The following is a 22,263-nucleotide window of genomic DNA, read 5'->3' on the forward strand; positions in this document are numbered from 1 at the left end:
AAACAGTCGGTGCGTCTTAATTCAGTCTTCTTACAAGCCTCTTTGATAACGGGTAAGCCCAGAAACACGTGACGTGTCAGAGCATGGTAAGAGACTCAAATTGAATCAAAACAAAAACTTATTTCGTTATAAATTCTTCTTCTTATGGTGCCTATCCGTTACGAATGTTGGACACTAACATGGCTATTCTGACTTTGTTGACTGCTGCCCTGGAAAGTCCGGTAGTGGTTAAGTGAAACCCTTTTCGCAGGTTATGCAGCCAGGATATTCTTCTTCGTCCTGGACCTCTTTTCCCATGCACTTTACCTTGAAGTATGGTCCGAAGTAGGTCATATCGTTGTTCATTGCGCATTATGGCCCAGGTATTCCAGTTTGCGACGTTTTATGGTTACGACTAGTTCGCGCTCTTTACCCATTCTATATAGCACTTCTTCGTTGGTAATTAGCATTTTAGTAAACGCACTTTTATTTCCAATTTTATATCGTGGCTGTTAAAGATTTTTTTTCATTTTGACGAAAGCTGATCTTACCTTCTCGATCCTTATCTTAATTTCCGTCGATTGGTCCCACTGTTCGTTTCAGTTTGCACCCAAATAACAAAAGTTGGTGATTTGCGTTATAGGTTGTTGGTTAACTAGTAATTGACCAGCTGGTATCCTATTTTTGCTCATAACCATGTATTTGGTTTTTTTGATGTTAACATCAAGCCCAAACCTGCTACTTACTTCTGTCACCCTGGAGACAAGTATCTGCAGACCTTCAAGACTTTCTGCAAAAATGACAGTATCATCAGCGTATCTTATGTTGTTCAATCGTTCTCCGTTTATAAGTATTCCCTCGTCTATGTCCGTTAGTGCTAGGTTCATATTGTGCTCTGAATATGTATTGAACAATAATGGAGACAATATACATCCCTGTCGCACACTTCTTTTTATCTTTATGTCGTCTGTTAACTGATCCCCTACTCTAATAGCTGCAGTTTGTTCGTAATAGATATTTTTTATTATACAGCGGTCTCTGCTGTCTAGACCAATTGAATTTAATATTTTCATCAGTTCGTCATGTTTTATTCGTCATGTTATAAAAATTAGTTATTACTAATAATACTTACGAGTTTCCCTTTTGCTCAATTTACTTGGTTTAACTGGCCTTTCGCACACAACTGGATGTTCTACACGGCATCCAATATCAAAGAAGTACAATCCCTTATCCTTATTCATGTCCAAAGCTATGCATTGTTCACTGAGTCTGTTGTTAGGTTCTGAAACAGACCAGTTTGTATAATTGACAAGTTGTCCGTTGGATAACCAAAACCAGTGGACACTGTCGGTTGATCTTGCTCCTGAGGACCACCATTTTTCCTCAGCATCTGAAAAGAAGATAATGGTTAAAGCATTTTTGTAAAATGAAAGATTTAAATAATGAATCTGTTGCATCACGATCCGTTGATTGTACCTTGAAAAAACTCTTTCGAACACTACTGTAGTGTTTCGAACACTACTCTTTGCTCTTCATTGTCAGGTCCGCGGACAGGTTACTTAAATGCTTCTTCTTCTTCAAGTGCCCTGTCCGTTGCGAACGTTGGCTATTAACATGGCAATTCTGATCTTGCTTACGGTACTTCCGAATAGTTCGACTGATATGACCCCGAACCATCTCCGCAGATTTTAGAGCCACGAGTATCTTCTGCTGCCTGGCCCCCGCTTACTATTTATTTTCCCCTGGATAATTAACTGAAGTAAACGGTACTTATCGTGTCTCAATGTGTGGCCTAGATATTCAAATTTATTTGTTTAATTGTGCTCACGATTTATCTCTCTTTTCTGATTCTGTGGATTACCTCTATGTTGGTGACATGTTCGGTCAAGGATATACGAAGGATATGTCGGTACACCCACATTTCGAATACTTCTAGTTTTTTCGTGAACGTCTCTGTCAGCGTCCAGACCTCCATACCATATACTAGGATCGGAAAAATGTAGCATTTTACTAGACGCAGTTTTAGGGGAAGAGACAAATCCTTGCTTTTTCATATTGTTCAATGCTGCTCTAGCTCGTTCTATCCTTGCCTTAATTTCTGTGCTCTGTTCCCATCTTGTCTTTACGTTGTAGGCAAGGTATGCATAAGATTCTACATGGTCAATTAGTATGTTAATCCGTAACTGAGCAGGTTTTTGCTTTTTGCTTATCAGCATCCATTTTGTCTTTTTGAAATTGAGGCTCAGGCCGTATTCATTACTAACTGAATTGATCCTTTCCATTGCCTGTTGTAATTCATCTAAGCTACTGGCAAGGATCGACGTGTCATCGGTATCTCTTATTTTGTTCGTTAGCTTACCGTTTATTTTGTTCTGCCTCTCTAGTTCCAATTGCAAACCGAAAACCAAACTGCGATCTATCAATATTTGATTCAAACTTAAATGCTAAAATTACAAATTGCAACTATTGGGATTCTAGGCTAAAGAAAAATGTGGAATTTTCTTGAGAAGAGAGTTAGAAACAAACTGATATAGGATAAAACTATTGGTATGAGTGTTTGTCAAACTGTAAATGGTGTTATATTATTATTTATTCAAGTTATTATGGAGGTATTATGAAGTTTTATTGAAAAAATGTATCTATGTTATTATTTTACCTATTTATTAGAAACATTATTTAAAGGAAGTAATGTAATATGACTAGCCTCGTAGAACTGCTCCGGATGTCTATTATGTCCAAAGTGGTTTTGTATGTAACATAATGGACCATCCAAATTTAGTCTTTGGTGGTTAATAACCAAAATTGAGAGGTCATTAGATGTAAAGGACAGGGCAAAACATAGAAACAGTTCACCCACATCAAGACACTACACATATTAAAATAATTTTGAAGGTTGCACTATATTTAGAATCTCTTTTGTAATTCTGATAAGCAACTTGATGTGACATACAAAACTGCTTTTTATATAAAATTCCTATTTAAATAAAAACAATTTAACTATGTATTTTAATTATTTTTCTGCAAGATGAAATTTCAGAAATTAATAAAATTAAAAATAAATAAAAATATTAAAATAAAATTAATAAAACTTCAACTTGCATAAAAATAATTTAAATTCAAAATATTAATCATTCCCTTACACATTATTGTTTGTGACTAACGTATATCCCGGGAGCAGTCGCGCCGTGAGAAAAAATCTCACATTTTTATCCTTTTCCGTGATAACTTGAAATTAAAAAAAAATATTTTTGAAGTTATACTTCTTTACGGGCGTAATGACGGTGAAATTTTATATGGGAAAACCTAGCGACCGGGCGCATGCGCATTATAACTTTGTTCTGATTGGATGTTCAAATGACATGATAAACATAGAAAAAAGTGTTGTGTGATTTGGTAGAATGCGATCTTACCCTTCAAAAAATATGTCAGGTATTTCAGCACCTGGAAAATTGGAAGGATACTACAAATCTGGCCTCCACATAAGTGGTCTGTAGCTTCGACATGATAGGTGTGAAATTTTAAACGTTCTTGCTGTTGATTGGATAGGAAGGGTAGCGTTATCTAGCCTCCACGCTAGGTACACCATAGCCTCCATACGGTACTTCCAATATTTAATATTTATTTTATTCAAGTGGACAATAAAGGTAAAACACAAACAACTTTTGTTTCTTAATTATTTATTTATACAATAATGTGACATTTTACATAGAAATATGAGTATTTAATTTCGATTAAATATATGTTTACTTGTTGAATTTATCGGCTGCACACAACAGCTGATCGGCCATTAGAACCAACAACAAAACGCGAAATAAAATGTGTATTTTAAAACTGTTGGATAAACAGTACCTACAATCAGAAAAACTTACCTTTAAAAAGGTACTCGATTATGAAATAACAAAAATATCAAAAAACACGACTGAATATCAGCTTTTTATGCTGACACAAACTAAACACAAACACTCAAATACATCACATAACCGACCATATAAAATAAGTGAACGACAACGAACGAACGAACACGAACACAGATTACAGATTCACAGATAGCGCAGGATTTGTCAAAAGTCATGTTCCACCAATCACAATGCCGACATCAGCGCCTCTGACTAAACGGAAGGAAAATAAATACGATTACATGTTTTTTATTAGAGTTAGCGGGGCATGATGACAAAAATTATCCAATATGGCAGCTGTGGCACAGCTGTGGGACTGTGCATGGTTTGGTTATAATGTATGCTTGTTGCGTTTTAAAATTTGTAGGAAGAGAAACAACAAACAAAAAGTTAGTTAATGGTTATACTGCCTTTTTAAATAGTTTTCATATTATATTTTTGGACTTATTTACATAGCAGAGATAATTGTTGCATGCCAATGTGAAAGCTCATCAAACTGTGCCTAGTATGAGTGCCGCAGATCTCGCTTATTTAAAGCTAAAGAATCTTTCACTGGTAAGTGTTTTATAAATAGTTGATCAAATTTTGTTATGATATTTGAACATAGCCACTTTGCACGACGCAAGTGATTGCGAAATTTATTAGTCGTTTACGGGCTCCGATACCTACCTTGAACCTACCAAAATACATAAGTAGTATGTAATACTTTTATTTACATAATTTGATTACCATCAAAATTTCTATCAATATTCACCTAATATATTGTCTTCTTACTCTATGTTTTGTTGTATTTTTTCAATTCTAAATCATTTCAATTCAAAATCAAAATAATTTGATTTACATAAGTTAAAAATGTCAAAAAGTTAATCTGTTTAGTTAGACGATCTTCGCACATAATGACAAGCGAAGTTTTAATGCGGGTGAATCCCAATACAACGAAAATACCAGCCGCGTGGTAAGTTGGTTCGAATCCCAATAGAAACTTTTATTTTTTTTATTTTTTTTTTATACATTTTATGATTGTAAGTATATTTATTATATAATTTTATTTTCAGAAAATACGTATTTAGTTAAAAATTTTTCCGACAATTAATGTTCAGAAATCATTTGTGGCATTTTTAATGTGTTTCTTGGCACTGTTTTAATAAAAATGTTTGAGACGTAGTAAGTATAAATTAATTTAATATTTAAATAAAATATAAATAAAAAGTATATTAATTTCGTTTATAATCATATAATCATATAATAGAAGTATAACTTCTTACGTGCGTACAAAGTACACACACATTCTTTTTTTTTATTTTTTGTTGTGGAATTTATGGCTTTGGTGAGAACTAATTAGCTTTAAAATTGTTAGAAATAGATATTTTTAACATAAAATGTAAATAAAAATATTATAAAAGAGAAATTTGATTTAAATTCGTACCTATTTAAATCTAGGTATATTGTGAGATTTTTTTCTCTACGCGCGAGTACTTACGTTACAGAAATGAGCGAGACTGCTACCGGGATATTTGTAAAATTGAGATAAGTAAAAAATAAAATAATTAAGTTATAACACATAATCTTCTTCTTCAAGTGCCATTTCCGCGACTGAGGTCGGCAATCATCATAGCTATTCGGACTTTGGAGACGGCTGCTCTGAAAAGTTCGTTTAAGAAAACTGCCAGAGTTTTCGATGCGCAATAAAGCTGATGATCTTCAGTCAACAACGTAGCGTAATAGTCGGAGAGATAGAAGCGGATTTTGTGCGTGATAAGTAATATGGAAAAACTATACGGGGATATGTTGAATTAGTTGTGTACATGACTTTCACCAACGGCCGGAAACCAGAGTGGGGGCCGAGGGTAGTTATAAGGGGTCAAAGTCGCGGTTTTTATTATTTTTTATGACGCTCATGATCGAGATAGTGCACCAAAATTTGGGAATAAGTAGGTCATGACGTACCTAAGTAAAATCTCTAGGGGCGGAACGCTGCGTGGGCGACAAAGGGGTGGGGGTAGGGGTGAATATAAAAAATATAAAGTGCTTTTTGCGACATCCGTGCTTGAGATAGTGGACCAAAATTTGGGAATAAGTTGACTATGACATTACTAAGTAAAATCCCCAGAGCCCGAAACCAGAGGTGGGAGACGAGAATAGTTATAAGGGTCAAAGTCGCCGTTTTTATTATTTTTTTTTTGTGACGCTCATGATCAAGATAGTGCATCAACATTTGGGAATCAGTAGGTCATGACGTAATTAAGTAAAATCTCCATGAATGGCACGCTGCGTGGCCGACAAGAGGGTGGGGCAGGAATGAATAAAAAAAATATAAGGGGTTTTTTGCGACGTCCGCGATTGAGAAAGTGCACCAAAATTTGGGAATAAGTAGGTCATGAGGTAACTAAGTACAATCTCCAGGGGTGAAACGCTGCGTGGCCGATAAAGGGGTGGGGGTAGGTGTGAATATAAAAAATATACGGGGTTTTTTGAGACGTGCTAGATTGAGATAGTGCACCAAAATTTTGGAATAAGTATACCATGACTTAGCTAAATAAAATCCCCAGAGTCGGAAACCAGAGTTGGGGATGAGGGTAGTTTTAAGGAGTCAAAGTCACAGTGTTTATTATTTTTTTTGTGACCCGGCACAACATTTGTCCTCCACGCAGCGTTCACTGGATGTAGCGTTCTAGTAATGTAATGATCTACTTATTCCCAAATTTTGGTGCACTATCTTTATCAGGAAAGTCACAAAAAACTCCTTTAAATTTTTATATTCACCCCTGTCCCCACCCCTTTGTCGGCCACGGAGATTGATCCCTTATAACTACCCTCGTCCCCCACTCTGGTTTCCGGCTTTGGGGATTTTACTTAGTTAGGTCATGGTCTACTTATTCCCAAATTTTGGTGCACTATCTCTATTAGAAAAGTCACAAAATACCCCTTTTAATTTTTATATTCACCCCTGTCCCCACCCCTTTGTCATCCACGGAGCGTTCCACACCTGGATATTTTAATTCGTTACATTATGGCCTACTTATTTCCAAATTTTTGGTGCACTATCTCGATCATGAACGGCAAAAAAAACCCCATATATTTTTAAACTCACCCCTGCCTACCACCCCTTTGTACCCCAAGCAGCGATCCGCCCATGGAGATTTTACTTAGTTACCTCATGACCCACTTACTCCCAAATTTTCGTGCACTATCTCCGTCATGAGCGCCACAAAAAAAATAATAAAAATCGCGACTTTTACCCCGTATAACTACCCTCGTCCGCCACTCTGCTTTCCGCCTCTGGAGATATTACTTAGCTATGTCATGGTCTACTCATTCCCAAATATTGGTGCACTATCTCTATTAAGAACGTCGCAAAAAACCCCTTACATTTTTTTATATTCACCCCTGCCCCACCCCTTTGTCGGCCACGCAGCGTTCCACTCCTGGAGATTTTACTTAGTTCCGTCATGACCTACTTATTTCCAAATTTTGGTGCACTATCTCGAAAATGAGCTTCACAAAAAAAATAATAAAAAACGGGAATTTGACCCCTTATAACTACCTTCCTCCCCATTCTGGTTTCCGGCTCTGGGGATTTTACTTATTTATGTCATGGTCTACTTATACCCAAATTTTGGTGCACTATCTCAATCACGAACGTTGCAAAAGACCCCTTATATTTTTTATATTCACCCCTACCCCCACCCCTTTGTCGGCCACGCAGCGTTGCGCCCCTAGAGATTTTACTTAGGGTCATGACCTACTTATTCCCAAATTTTGGTGCACTATCTCAATCATAAGCGTCATAAAAAAAATAATAAAAACCGCGATTTTGACCCCTTATAACTACCCTCGGCTCCCACTCTGGTTTCCGACCGTTGCAGTTGGTGAAAGTCATGTACACAACTAACTCAACATATCCCCGTATAGTTTTTCCATATTACTTATCACGCACAAAATCCGCTCCCAGCTCTTAGACTATAATTACTGAATATTTAGTACACACCTATGTAACTAGATTCCTTGCATCGGCATGTAAGTATAATTTATATGATCTTTAAAATATACATAAATAATATTCGCATAATTTTTTGTGTACCTTATAATATCCCAATAGTAGTAATTTGTAATTTTTGGCAGTTTAGTGACTTATGCAGAGACCTGATGATGAACATCACAATTTAGTGTTCGAAACTAGTCGTGCAAGGTACAAGAACTGATTGGAAATTAATAAAAATTTAAAACTAATAGAATATATTAATTAAAACAGAAAATATAAACAAATAATTGTTTATACTTACTTGTATCTCTAAGATGCTTGTATATCCTGTCATTTTCGTCTTGTGAGAGTACAGAAACGGGTAGCATACCAATGCTATCACAGAATTGGAAACCTTGAGCAAAACTACCCTAAAATTTTTATTTTGATATTAATAAATCTAAAGAACTTTTTTATTCTTACCCTGAATTGCCTTGCAAAATAGTAGTATTTGTTTCCGTAGACAAACTCGTCAGAAAACAATCCTTTGGTACCTTCAAAAATGTTGGACCATACTAAAAAAAAATAAAGGTATTAATTAAAAAAGTTAATATTCCATTCAAATTTTTTTGAGGTACTACTTAGTGCATATTGGGGAAGAAATTGTAAGACTTTGGCTGCCTGTCATCGAAGAGGCACTACCGGTAATGCATACCAAGAAAGTTAATTCTTTCAAGAAAGTTCTACTGAAGTAGCTCCGGCAGTCAATGGAAAGCACGAATATTAATATAGAATTAATAAAAGCCGTTAAGGTACTACACAGTCAACCCATAACAAAAATAAAACTAGGACACAAATAACAACAGGATTTGTAACATCAAGATAAGCAAGGATGATGCCTCTCCACCACTTTAGTTAAAATATACCTCGAAAGTGCTTTACTTTTTATACATAGAAACACAAATGTAAAACACTGGGGCTAACACTCACCAACTCTATAGTATATACGCTAAACTTTCCATCAAAAAATATTGGAAAAATATTCCGACCCCAAAACAACACCCTGTACATTAAATTTTTTTATAATGGATTGTTCTGTTGAAAAGAGGATAAAAAACTAAATTCAGTGGTATACTTTGAATTTTCGGCAAAATGATTTTTCTGGTGAAATTTGGAATTTAAATTCTGAAATTATGTGAATTTCGAGAGCTCTAAGTAGAATAAAATTGAAATACAGCTTACAACTTGTCAACCACACTCTATATTGATTTTATATTTAACACGCGAATATTCTTTTAGGTGTCCAGTCGATTAATTTAATTACAATTATAAAAAATCCAGGTCCGGATTAAAAAATATTGTATAAATGTTCTAACCCAAAAAAACACCTTGTATATTAAATTTTTTTAAAATGGATTTTGCATTTGAAAAAGGATGAAAAATAAAATTAGTGGTATACTTTGAATTTTCGGCAAAATGATTTTTCTGGTAAAAATTTGAATTTGAATTCTGAAATTATGTAAATTGCGAAGCTCAAAGTAAAATAAATTAAAATATGACTTAATTTTAATTAATACCATTATTTAATCTAAATTGGTAAAATATTAACATTTGCACACATAACAATAATTTTTGATGACCCCCTCTGTGGCTCAGTGGTAAGAGACCCTACCTTTAGATCGAATGGTCAGAATGGTCGTGAGTTCGAATCTCACCAGGGTCAGACATTTTTCGTTTATTATAAATTAATAAATGAAAATAGTTTCTGTCCTTGGGGGGGGTGGTACTCATCGGAGGGACCGCAGACGTTCGGATACAATTAGCGTCTCTTTGCAAAGACAATGACGTCGACTTTGCAATGTAACAAGACACTTACTCAACACACACAGTACACAGTACACATGACGCTAGGTACCTAACTAAAAAAATTTACCGTACCTACGTATAAAAAAAATAATTTTTGATGGTGGTAATTTTGAATAAGTACTTTAGTTTTGAATAGTGATTATGCTTCAAATTTTCGCTGTTTTGTTATAATTTTTAGCTATTTTGTTGAAGTGATGTATTCTTTATTGACCCTTTATAATTTATTCATTATTTAAAGATGAATATTCGCCAAAAACTATTTTTCACGCATAATAAAAAAACACTAAAATATTAACATTTTACCAATTTAGATTAAATAATGGTATTAATTAAAATTAAGTCGCATTTTAATTTTTTCTACAAGAGCTCTCGCAATTGACATAATTTCAGAATTCAAATTCAGAATTTTACCAGACAACTCATTTTGTCGAAAATTCAAAGTAGACCACTAATTTTGTTTTTCATCCTCTTTTCAAATGCGAAATCCATTTTAAAGAAAATTAATATACAAGGTGTTTTTTTGGGTCGGAATATTTACACAATATTTTTTAAACCGGACCTGGATTTTTTATAATTGTAAATAAATTAATTGATTGGACACCTAAAAGAATATTCGCGTGTTAAATATAAAATCAATATACAGTGAGGTTGAACAGTTGTAAGCTGTATTTCAATTTTTTTCTACTTAGAGCTCTCGCAATTCACTTAATATCCGAATTCAAATTCAAAATTTCTCCAGAAAAATCATTTTGCCGAAAACTCAAATTATACCACTGAATTTAGTTTTTTATCCTCTTTTAAACTGAAAAATCCATTTTAAAAAAATTTAATGTACAGGGTGTTGTTTTGGGGTCGGAATATTTTTCCAACATTTTTTAATCCGCATCTGGATTTTTTACAATTGTAAATAAATTAATTTATTGTACACCTTAAATGATATTTGCGTGCCAATTATAAAATAAATATATAATGTGGTTAAAAAGTTATGAAGCAATTAAGAAAATGGCAAAATAGATAAAACACCCAGTATCTTTGTTATTAATGGAGTAAGATCCATTAAATATGGTATTTTTGAGATAGCCTAAGTGTCCTCTTTCTACAGTTAACGTATGTTACTTTCCCAATGAAACACCCAGTATAGGGGTCTAAAAGTAAATAAAAGAAAGCCGAACACTTGTGCATTGGAGGAGCACGAAAAGATGTCATATTAGATGCCATGAACAAAATGAAGCACTGCTAAACACTGCACAATGTTAAACAGTCTTTTATTGGATTAATCCATCGGCAAAAAAAAATAAAAAGAGGATATATGAGACTAGAGTGAAAAGTATCACTTTACTCTACAGCTATGGGGTAGGGTCACTGAAAGAGAGAATACTGGTGACGCTGAGAGCAAGGGAAATTGATTTTCGGAGAAGAGCAGCAGAATAGTCTAGAAAAGAAAGAATTACCAACGAACTCATTAGAGAAATAATTAGAATTAAACGAACAATCACGTATGACTTATCAAACAAAACATTTTTCCACCTACCTCTACCGAAAGTATACTTTTCCGGACCTGATTGTAGGGAGCAAAGTTGTACTTTTCCTCCCTAGGGAGGAAAATATTTTTCCTCCCTAGGGAGGAAAAGTAAAAGTGACGTCATGGTATTTCATTCATGAAATGTAACTTATTGACGCCCTGTACAATATCTATTTTCTATTACGTAAGTTTCTATACATTTTAACGTTTCTTTATAAAACACTCTGTATTTTGCAGAATGGTAAAAAACAGTAAATTGTTATTTTGATTTAACAATGTTTACATTATTAATTTGACTTATATTTGACAGTTGACAGTTATATTGTACGTACTTGTTAGTTTTAGTTCTAATAAATTTTGTTGGTTAGTTACATAAATAAATTAAGTAAAAATGAAAAAATGACTTGTTATTTGAGGAAGGTGGAAAAACCATATGTATAACATGGGAGTAAAGTGCCTTTTCCTCCCTTGAATGATTACTGCCCTCCGCTACGCGTCGGGCAGTAAACTTCATTCTCGGGAGGAAAAGTAGCACTTTCCTCCCTTGTTATACAAATAGCTATTACCTGTTTCGGAGATATTATACAAATAATAATGGATTAGTAACGAATACCAAAGGAAATACTAAAATGGCAACCAGAAGAGAAGAGAAAATGAGGTAGATGGAGAAAAAGTTGGAGCGAAGGAATAGCTAAAGAGCTGAGAAAAGAAACATAGAAGAGGAGCTATGAAACAACCGGATAAAATGGCGATTGAAAGTCGAAAAACGGCGGACAACATTAGAAGCCGACATGTGGTAGTAAAAAGTATAACAATATATTATTTAGTGTTGGAAAAACACCTTAAAACATTTTAATATAAAAAAATGTAAAAATTTATTAATAAAATATATCCTAGGTACCTTCTGATTGTCCCTTTTCATTTTCATCTGCAGCTGCTTTGCATATAAAAGGTTTTTCATAACTGCAAACATCATCATGCCAGAATACCTTGTTGCGGTTATTATCGATCTTCAGACTCAAACAATATTCGTTATTGGTATTGGGCTGGCCATTGTCCCAGTAGGTTTGCTCGATTTGTTTGCCGGTACTTAACCACAACCAGGATTTTCCGTCGATTATTCTGCTTCCTGAAGACCAATAACTGTCACCTTCATCTACAAGATATAATGAAATTAGTCTTAAAACATACATGCATAAAAAACATTTAATAGCAACAAAAAATATGGATAATTTGTCGTATATTTTTAAAAATAAATAAAAGTCTAAAATAAATGTGGACATAGTGGGCCAAATAAAAGTGTCCACCTCGATATTTGGCAGCATTTATTAGATTTTAAGAAAAGGGGGACACATTTTTACGGTACCTACATCTGTCTTTTGTCAAGCCCCTCCCTTCCACATCCCTCACCCCTTATTTTTAAATAGGGAATAGGGGTCGTGTGCTAGCTCATTTGAAAGGCTATTCGATTCTCTATTCAGTAATATTAACATTGGCATAATTATGTGTACAGGGTGTGCAAGAAAACTTATTTTAAATTAAATTAATTGACACAAAAAGAAGAATGTATGTAATTTATTTAACTCAAAATATATTCTACTGCTGACAGAAAACGGAAAAAAAATGTTTATTTGATAAATAAATATTGTTTGTTACTTAAATTCAATATTCAACCTATCAAGAGGCAGATGGGTGGCAGCTTGAACATTGAAATTAAGCAAAAACAATGTTCATTTATCAAAAAACATTTTTTTCTGTTTTGTGACAGCAGTAAAATGTATTTTGAATTAAATAAATTACATACATTCTTCTTTTTGTGTCACTTAATTTAATTTAAGAAAATTGTTCTAGAACACCCTGTACAAAAATTATGTTAATGTTTATATTACTGAATAGAGAATTGAATAAATTTTCAAATGAGCTAGCACACAACCCCTATTCCTTATTTAAACATAAGGGTTGGGGGATGTGGAAGGGGGGGGTTGACAAATGACAGATGTATGTACCGTAAAAATGTGTTCCCTTAGATCAAAAATCGAACTGTTTCGTCATTTTCTTAAAATCTAATAAATACTGCCAAATATCGAGGTGGACAGTTTTATTTGGCCCACTCTGTATATATACTTACTTTTTTCTTTAATTAATTTGTATACAGCTTCGTTTTCTGCCTCTGATTCGATATCCAGCAAAGTCATGTTGATATTTTTACAAAACCTGAGGGCTTGCAATTGAGTTGCCTGTAATGGTCATAAAGATTCTTTAGAAGAGTATTTTGTAAAAATAAGTACGTAAAACTACTATACAATTTATTTTAAAACTTTATCGAGTAAATTATAAAGTACGTTCAACATTTTTAGTCTAAGAGCTAGTGAACCCTCCGACTAACGGTCGTCCTGTAAGGCTAGAAATATTTCTAGTGATAATTCATAGCACACCAAGGCTAAAAACCATGACCTGGCAAGCTTCAGCCCTGCACATGTATCTACCAGGTGAATCGAAAAGTGCATAGTTTAGGGGTAAAATAAACTTTCTTCTGTAAGGTTTACATTTAAGTATGTGTTTGAGTTAGTCATTTAGAAGAAATTTGTACAATGACAGGCGATTCTGAACAGCATAAGACTTTGCCAGGCGAGGGGAAAGATTAGGGTTTTTTCCTAAAATTATTTTTTTTGCATCGAAAAAAGTTTTTAGGTTTTTTGAATCATTCCAAACAGAAAAGGTCTTTAGTGACTTTTCTCTTAGATCAATAGTTTTTGACAATAAGCGATTAAAAAATTTAAAAATTGCGAAATTGGCAATTTTTAAACCTGACTCGGACATTTAACTGAAAATTTCAATGTTGCCAAGGTAGGTAAATATTCTTTAAACATCGATTGATGAAATCCCAAAGGGTTTTTTGCAATAAAATATCGAAAACCCCTTTGTTTTTTAATTGCTAATCAAGAGGTCGCGACACTGTAGTATAAGTGAGGACGTTTGAGTTGAAATAAATTCATTATCTCGAGAATAGGCGAATTCGAATAGAAATCATCAGATAGGTAGATTTTTTTTAAGTTAGGACTTTTTGGCATATACATAATACTAGTGACGTCATCCGTCTGGGCGTGATGACGTAATCGATGATTTTTTTAAATGAGAGTAGGGGTTGTGTGGCAGCTCATTTGAAAGGTTATTTAATACTCTATTCAGCAATATAAACATTCGCATAATTGTTTGTACAGTGTGTACAAAAAAAATATTGAATTAATTTACACAAAAGAAAAAGAAAAATTTTCTGCACACCCTGTATAAATAATCATATTTACGTTTATATTACTGAATAGAAAATTAAATAAACTTTCAAATGAGCTATCACACGACCCCTACTCCCATTCAAAAAAATCATCGATTACGTCATCACGCCCGATGGATGACGTCACTATTATTACATATATGCCAAAAAATCCTAATTTCAAAATAGAAATGGACCTTTCTGAGGATATCTCTTCAAATTTGCCCATTCTCGAGGTAATGAATTTATGCAAACTCAACCGCCGCGTCCCCACTTATACTACAGTGTCACGCCCGCTTGATTAGCAATTAAAAAACAAAGGGGTTTTCAATATTGTATTGCAAAAAAATCATCGGGATTTCATCAGTCGATGTTTAAAGAATATCTACCTACCTTGGCAACATTGAAATTTTCAGTTAAATGTCCGATTCAGGGTTAAAGATGGCCAATTTCGCAATTTTTAAACTTTTTAATCGTAATCGCTTATATGTCAAAAACTAAGAACCTAAGAGAAAAGTCACTAAAGACCTTTTCTATTTAGAATGAAAGACCTAAAAAAACTTTGTTTGATGCAAAAAAAATTTTAGGAAAAACTCTAATCTTTCCCCTCGCTTGGCAAGGTCTTTTGCTTTCAGAATCGCCTGTCATTGTACACATTTCTTCTAAATGACTTACCTATTCAAACACATACTTAAATTTAAATCTTACAGGAGAAAGTTTATTTTACCCCCTAAATTTGCACTTTCCGATTCACCTGGTAGATACACGTGCAGGGCTGATGCCTGCCAGGTCATGGATTTTAGTCCCGGCGCATATTGAACCTAAGCGAGTCACAACCTGCGCCGGTGGGACGGGTGATCTGTGCAGTTATTTTTCTAGCGTGCCGCATATTAAACACAAGCTCACCCGACCATCGGCTGTCGCTGTAACGAATAGAGACGGGCAAAATAAGTGCAAACGTGTAACGGTTACTATTGATACCGGTTCTCAGTGGTACTAAGTACAAATACTGATTACAAAATACTGATGTATCTGATCCTTGTACTGAATTGAGTAGGCAACTAAAAAACGGTAGTTCCGTACATGTAACTAGTAACGTTGTAAAAATATCTTACACGTCCCTAGTAGTCGTAGCGGTATTACTTTCGAAAACATCGAATTTGATCACAAGCGGGGTGCACAAAGAGATATCTTACACTGAGTATTCTATTTCTACATACCTTTATAATAACGAGCATAAGTTAAACACTGCATTGATTGTGATTGCAAAAACGGTTCGCATGTTTTAAATAAGTTTTTTGCTGATTATGTTTTTGCTAAAATATTAAATAACACAAAAAATACAATTCACAACCATCATTTAATTTTTAACGATAAACAAAAGTCTAATAAATATATGATGACAAGTTTAAAATTGATCGACTTTGTCGATAACAGTGTCATTAATAGATATTTTTTACCATGAACCATTTTCCAATGACTGTGTGGATTTAGAAATACATACTAAACAATTTTTTGATCTGTATAAAGGAGATTATAATGACACATTATGGTACTCCTTATTTTTCAAATAATATGTAAACTTACAAATATCTTGTAAACGCATAACTTTGATTTATTGGCAAAAGCCACACTGACTACAGAGCCGTGCGGTACATCTTTTCAATATGATGCAAGTCTTCGAAATGCCGCCTCTTAAGTATTACAGAAACTTAACTTTTATTTTTATTAAATGAACCTACACATAATGAAGGACAGCTTTTATTTTAAAAGTAAAACATACTTTATAGACCTGGATCCGGCAAACTGAAAATTTGTTAGTAGCTTAACGGTGTCTATTCGGACAAACTTTGATGTACAGGAACACTGGAACAGGGGAAGGTTTAATAGTGGAACAGTTTAAAAATTTGGAACGTCACATTACGAAAACGTCCCATGTATTTTGTCGGACAGAACAACCAATCGATTTGTTACCCTATCATTAAACTCTCATTCAAAAATCAGACTGCTATTACTAACCAACATGATTCCTGTTATTTGACATGTTCTTCCTGTTTCACTCATTAAAATGCCCAGTTAGTGATAAACACCAGTCTAATTTTTCCATGAGAGTTTAACGAAATGGTAACAAATCAATTGAAAGTTCTGCCCGAAAAAAATATATGGAACGTTTTTGTAGTCCCACGTGCCAAATTTTTAACCTGTTCCACAATTAAAACTTCCCCTGTTTCAGTGTTCCCGTACATCAAAGTTTGTCTGACGAGACACCGTTAAGCTATTAACAAATTTTCAGCTTGCTATTATTCAACTTTTTGTTGGTACGCGGGATCCAGGCCTAGAAATACAATGTCACAAATAATGGCGTAATCCCTTTTCTATAGGTATAAAAATTTTGTAAATAGCATTCATTTCTTAAATCTACACAACATTATCATTAAAAACCGTTAAGCATATCTGTGAATATCGCACAACCCTCAAATAAAATGTGTCATCATACCGGGCTTGTTCATGCTTAAAAATAAAATATGTAGACAAGATATAAATATATGTAATAGGTAAGCAGTTTTTGCAACGACAATCCAATCACAATCAGTGTTGTTGATAATAATAGTAATTCCGAACGAATTCTATTAGCTTTTCTACGTCCATATCGAGAAAAAAACCGCAACTGAGAATTGAGTCACGCGTCCCACGACACCAGAAAACTGTACGCCGATGACAGTATTCACTGATATTAGGATGCGCAGAACTCTCTACGCACCTCGCCGGTGCCAGGTTGTGTTCGCTTAGGATCAATTTGCGCAGGCATTTAGCCTTGGTGTGCTATGAATTATCACTATACCGAGATGTCTAGCCTTACAGGAAGATCATTAGTCGGAGGGTTTACTAGCTCTTAGACTATTTGCAAGTTTCTGAAATTCTTCTTCCCTGTAAGTACCCTTGTACCCTTGTTCCGTACAGGTCTCTTGTGCTTTCAAACAAATGTCTTCCTATCTTTTGTTCTTTAATTTTGTTAATTCGTTTTTTACTTCTCTGTCTACTTTCCGCGGTAGCGGGTAGTAATCTTGTATAGTTCCCAGTAAAGGATAGATCACTTTAGGGCTTGTCAACCGTTCCCCTACGCTACCGACTCTCTCATAAGCACCCCTTCTAGGAAAAAACACATCTCAATCCTTTACTCCATCTTATATCCATCTATCCTTCCCTGCCTACAACTCGACCGGTGCAATATTTCTGACGGAGGAAAGCAACAAACGGCGGTACCAATATTAAGAGATTAAGAGAGAGATACAGAGCTACAACAGAGCTGTAAGTATCCTGTAAAACAGGAACAATGGATAACAGATAAAACCCTTAAAATATTTAAGAATAGAAAAAAATGTGCTGACGTGGTGTACATAGTGAAAGGGAAAAATTAGTTTGAGAAACATCAACACAGAAGTTAAACAAAAATGCAAGGTAAACAAAGATGCTGATAAACAATAATACTTACAGAATTTAAATGTAAAGAAATTGACAGCTGCGATCAAAAATATCAGCCGAGAGCTATTTAGAAAAATCTGCTATATAATAGGTGACAGTCAGAACTTGGGCCGACGAAGACAAAACAGGAACCCAGATATAGCAGAAACATGGAGATTGTATTGCCCAGATATACTATATAAATATGATCAACGCCACGAACTTGTTCATCAAACCCCTTAAACAATTAAGAAGGATCTAATATACAGGGTGTTTCATTAATAATTGTCCATATAGTAACTGGAGAAACCTTAGCTCAAAATACGAAGATTTAACCCAAAACACTTAAATAAAATGTGGTTCCTTACTGAGTTACAGGGTGTTTTATCTAAAAATTTAAAAATTGTTTTTGCTCAGCATTTTAAAACTATTCGACATACCCTTTTCATACTTGGCAGAAAGTGCGACTACTATACACCCTACTAAATTATGGTACACAAACGTTTCTAGCTAGTACCAGAGGCGTACGACAGGGGATAGTGAATGATTGACCCTTCTCAAATTCTACACAACTGGAGGAATTACTATTTTAGTGCCATTTTTAGATTGTCCAATACTTTCTACGTAAATAATGTACTCTTCGTTGGTAACGATAAAATCATTAGTTTTCGAGATATTTGAAGTTAAATATGAAACGGCACAGTTATTTTGAGTATTTATATGATTCATATGAACTATTTGGCCTATCCTTATCATACTTGGCAGAAAGTGTACGTACTGTATACCCTACGAAATTAAGATACATAAACGTTTCTAGCTACTACCAGAGGCGTACGACAGGGGATAGTGGCTGGTTGACCCTTCCTAAATTCTACGCCACTGACGAAATTGCTATTTTAGTGTAATTTTTTTATTTTCCATACTTTTACCTAAATAATATACTCTTCATTCGTAACGATAAAATGATTAGTTTTCGAGATATTTGAAATTAAAAATGAAGCGAGTCACTACATTAATCAAAATAACCGTGTCGTTTCATTTTGAACTTCAAAGATCTCGAAAACTAATGACGTTATCGTTACGAATGAAGAAGATATTATTTTCATAGAAAATTTGGAGAATCCAAAAATTAAACTAAAATAGCAATTTCGTCAGTGGCGTAGAATTTGGAAAGGGTCAACCATTCACTTTCCCCCGTCGTACGCCTCTGGAAACAGCCAGAAACGTGTTTTTAACATAATTTAGTAGTCTGTACAGTACCTATACTTCCTGCCAAGTATAAAAAGGATACGTCGAATAGTTTTAAAATGCTGAGCAAAAATAGTTTTTAAATTTTTAGATAAAACTCAGTAAGGAACCACATTTTATTTAAGTGTTTTAGGTTAAATCTTCGTATTTTGTGCTAAGGTTTCTCTAGTTACTATATGGACAATTATTAATGAGACACCCTGTATAGGAGAATGCAGTAAGGCTGGCCATCAGCAAACTCGAATCTAAGAAAGCATCAGGTCCAGGTATGATAACAGCAGAACTGCTTTAAGTCACAAAAGAAACCGAAATAAATTTCCTTCACTTGCTTTGTTACAAAATATTACATTCGAAGCAATGGTCTGATGACTTAACAACATTTAGAATAACAACAGTACATAAAAAAGCGTCTTCCATAATTACAACAACTATAGAACCATGTGCTCTCATGTCATTAAAATAATGCTACACATAATCAGTGAGAGACTGAAATTTTTTCTACAAAGAGAAAGTTCCCAGGAGAAAACTGGATTTATCAAAGGTAGAGATACTCGAGAACACCTTCTAAACATAAGACAAATAACTGAACAATCTAGGAAATTCAATATCTCATTATATATTTGTTTTATAGATATAGATAAAGACACATATAGATAAAGCGTTCGCCAGGTTCAAATGGCAACACTTAAGGCAGATACTAAAAGAAGTAGGCGTAGGTACCAAAACACTTTATTTCACTTATAACTGAACTATATGAACACACTATTGAAACAGGTAAATTGCTTGACACACTCCCAAATGAAATCCGTACAGAACAAGGTGTCATAAAAGGATGTATACTGTCTCCAAAATTATGTAGATGGAGAACAGAGTATGAGAGGCTTCATCTGCTTGGATTGGCGGATGGCTCACGGTGGCATCTATGTAATAAGGTGTAGGAAACCTCCTCACATGTCCTCTGGAAGTGCCCGCCATTGGCCTATCAGAGGTGGCAGATCCTGGAGTCGGAATCTATGCGGCCGAGCCAGGTGAGGGAGTTGCCTTTGAAAAGACTTGTGGCTTTATGCGAGGCTATAAGATTTCTGAAGGATTAAACGGCAGGAGAAGCTCAAATTTGCAGACCCCGCTGATTCTGACAGACATGGGAGCCCAGTACAGCCTGGGCCCAGAAACGCCGAAGACCAAGTTCTTATGGACCTGGTCCGTAAGATAGGGGTGATACAATGGACCAGCTGTAGGAGGTCTAAGTGACTGAAGGACTCACAAGTGGGCCCTGCCCCGGTGTACCATACCATACCATGGGAAGAAGCCTATGAGAATAACTGTTGAATGATCGGAAAGGGGTACCTCGATAAATGGTAGAAAAATAAACTGCCGAAACAATTACAGTGACAGTAAATTTTGTGGAACAATTGAAAACAAAAGTTTTTAGTGTTTTGTGTTAGATAAAATGAATTTACATCAAGCAACGGTCGAATCCATGAATTATTAAGTTATTGTGTATATCTACTTACCTTAAAGGTAGTACCCATAAAATAATTGTATTTTCCATTTTTCACAAGTGGAAGTACGTGGCCTGGGGTCAAAACTACAAACATAAAAATATCGTGTTATAATTAATTCGATTGATACCGATCTCTAGCTATTTTTTATAGTAAAAATATGTTTTTGTTCTTTTTTTAATTCCAGAATTATTGATCTATCCAACTTACCTGCTCTAGGTGCTTCATCGGCGAAGGTGAAAGCGGAAAAGAGCAAAACTAAAATTGCCGATCGGCCCAACATTTTCGTAAAATTATTTGAAAATTTCAAATAAAATTGTCGACTCGTCAGCAGATAACTTTATATAATAAGGTTTATCTTTGGGCCGTTAATTATCGGGATTTGTTTGAATAGGACAAGACGTTTGACCCGCGATATTTTTTATGTAAACATTATCGATAACTGCCAAAATTTAATTAAACTTGTAAATATATTATTGAAAAACATTACTTCATGAATTTTAGAAAAACAATAGTTGTCAACGTTATATAATCTAAAAAATGTTGTTGAACGTAATTTCGATATTTTCTTTTTAAGGGCATCGGCGTAAAATTTCGGGCCAATGCTTTTTAAAGGGATTCATTTTTTTTCGAATCCTGAGAAAACTAATAAGTATTTTTGAATTATTTAAACCCATAATGAAAGATTGCATTATTACCGAGGGCCAAAAGTCCCTGCAGACTTCTATAATGTTTATTTTAATAAGAGGTGAAAAAAAAAACAGAGAAAATATAGTGTGATTTTTAATTTTAAATATCTCATTCAAAAGAAACTTTTTGGCTTTTCTAGACACTTTCGGCCCTGGGTAATAATGTAATCTTTCATTCTGAGTTTAAATTTTTCAAAAATACTTATTAGTTTTCTCAAGATTCGAAAAAAATTAATGCATTTAAAACACATTGGCGCCAAATTTTGCGCCTACGCCCTTAAAGTAAAGGAGATAAAATAGAAAAGGTTTATAAAAATAGCAACATTTTGGTAGGGGAGACCAAGCGTGGGTTTTTGCAGTTACTCGAGCGCGTCAGATTATTACATGGGGAGAAACCTTGTACCCTTAAAATGTACCTCTACCATAAATTAGCTCTTAATGCAGGGGAGTGCGTTAAGGGGGGACCGAAAAAAAACCTATCCCTAGAAAAACTCGAAATCGTCAGATTAAGATAAGTTAAGTTAAGTACATGCATATGCAAAACAGTGTATATTTCAAAAGTCTGACGATTTGAACGGGGCGGGGCGTAAGAAGATGGAAGATGGGTGAGTCCCAATATTTCACAAGAAAAAAGCGAATATTTCGCGAAATGAATGACAGATCGAAAAACTAAAAAATACGTACCTACTCAATATTTTTCAAAAATCTATCGAATTTTACCAAACACAGCTTCCCACGGAGAGGGGTGGGGGTAAATTTAATATTTTAAATACGAATCCCGCGATATTTCGCGAAATGAACATCAGATCGAAAAACTGAAAAATACACTTATTTAATATTTTTGAAAAATCTATCGAATGGCATCAA

General features: G+C 34.4%; 1 protein-coding gene across 1 annotated transcript in view; it reads right to left on the reverse strand.

The window, feature by feature from the left end:
• Positions 1 to 21,162, reverse strand: part of LOC126886769 (macrophage mannose receptor 1-like) — a 39,976-nt gene extending 18,814 nt beyond the window's left edge. Inside the window, exons 1-7 of the mRNA XM_050653793.1 lie at positions 20,918 to 21,162; positions 20,720 to 20,793; positions 13,353 to 13,461; positions 12,126 to 12,380; positions 8,320 to 8,411; positions 8,159 to 8,267; positions 1,112 to 1,369 (exon numbers count right to left, since the gene is read on the reverse strand). Coding sequence (XP_050509750.1) covers positions 1,112 to 1,369; positions 8,159 to 8,267; positions 8,320 to 8,411; positions 12,126 to 12,380; positions 13,353 to 13,461; positions 20,720 to 20,793; positions 20,918 to 20,990 — 970 coding nt within the window. The 5' untranslated portion in view covers positions 20,991 to 21,162. The remainder of the gene's footprint in view (positions 1 to 1,111; positions 1,370 to 8,158; positions 8,268 to 8,319; positions 8,412 to 12,125; positions 12,381 to 13,352; positions 13,462 to 20,719; positions 20,794 to 20,917) is intronic.
• Positions 21,163 to 22,263: the final 1,101 nt, after the last annotated feature.

Source organism: Diabrotica virgifera, chromosome 6 (genome assembly GCF_917563875.1).
Source record: "Diabrotica virgifera virgifera chromosome 6, PGI_DIABVI_V3a".
Classification (NCBI taxonomy): Eukaryota; Metazoa; Arthropoda; class Insecta; order Coleoptera; family Chrysomelidae; genus Diabrotica; species Diabrotica virgifera.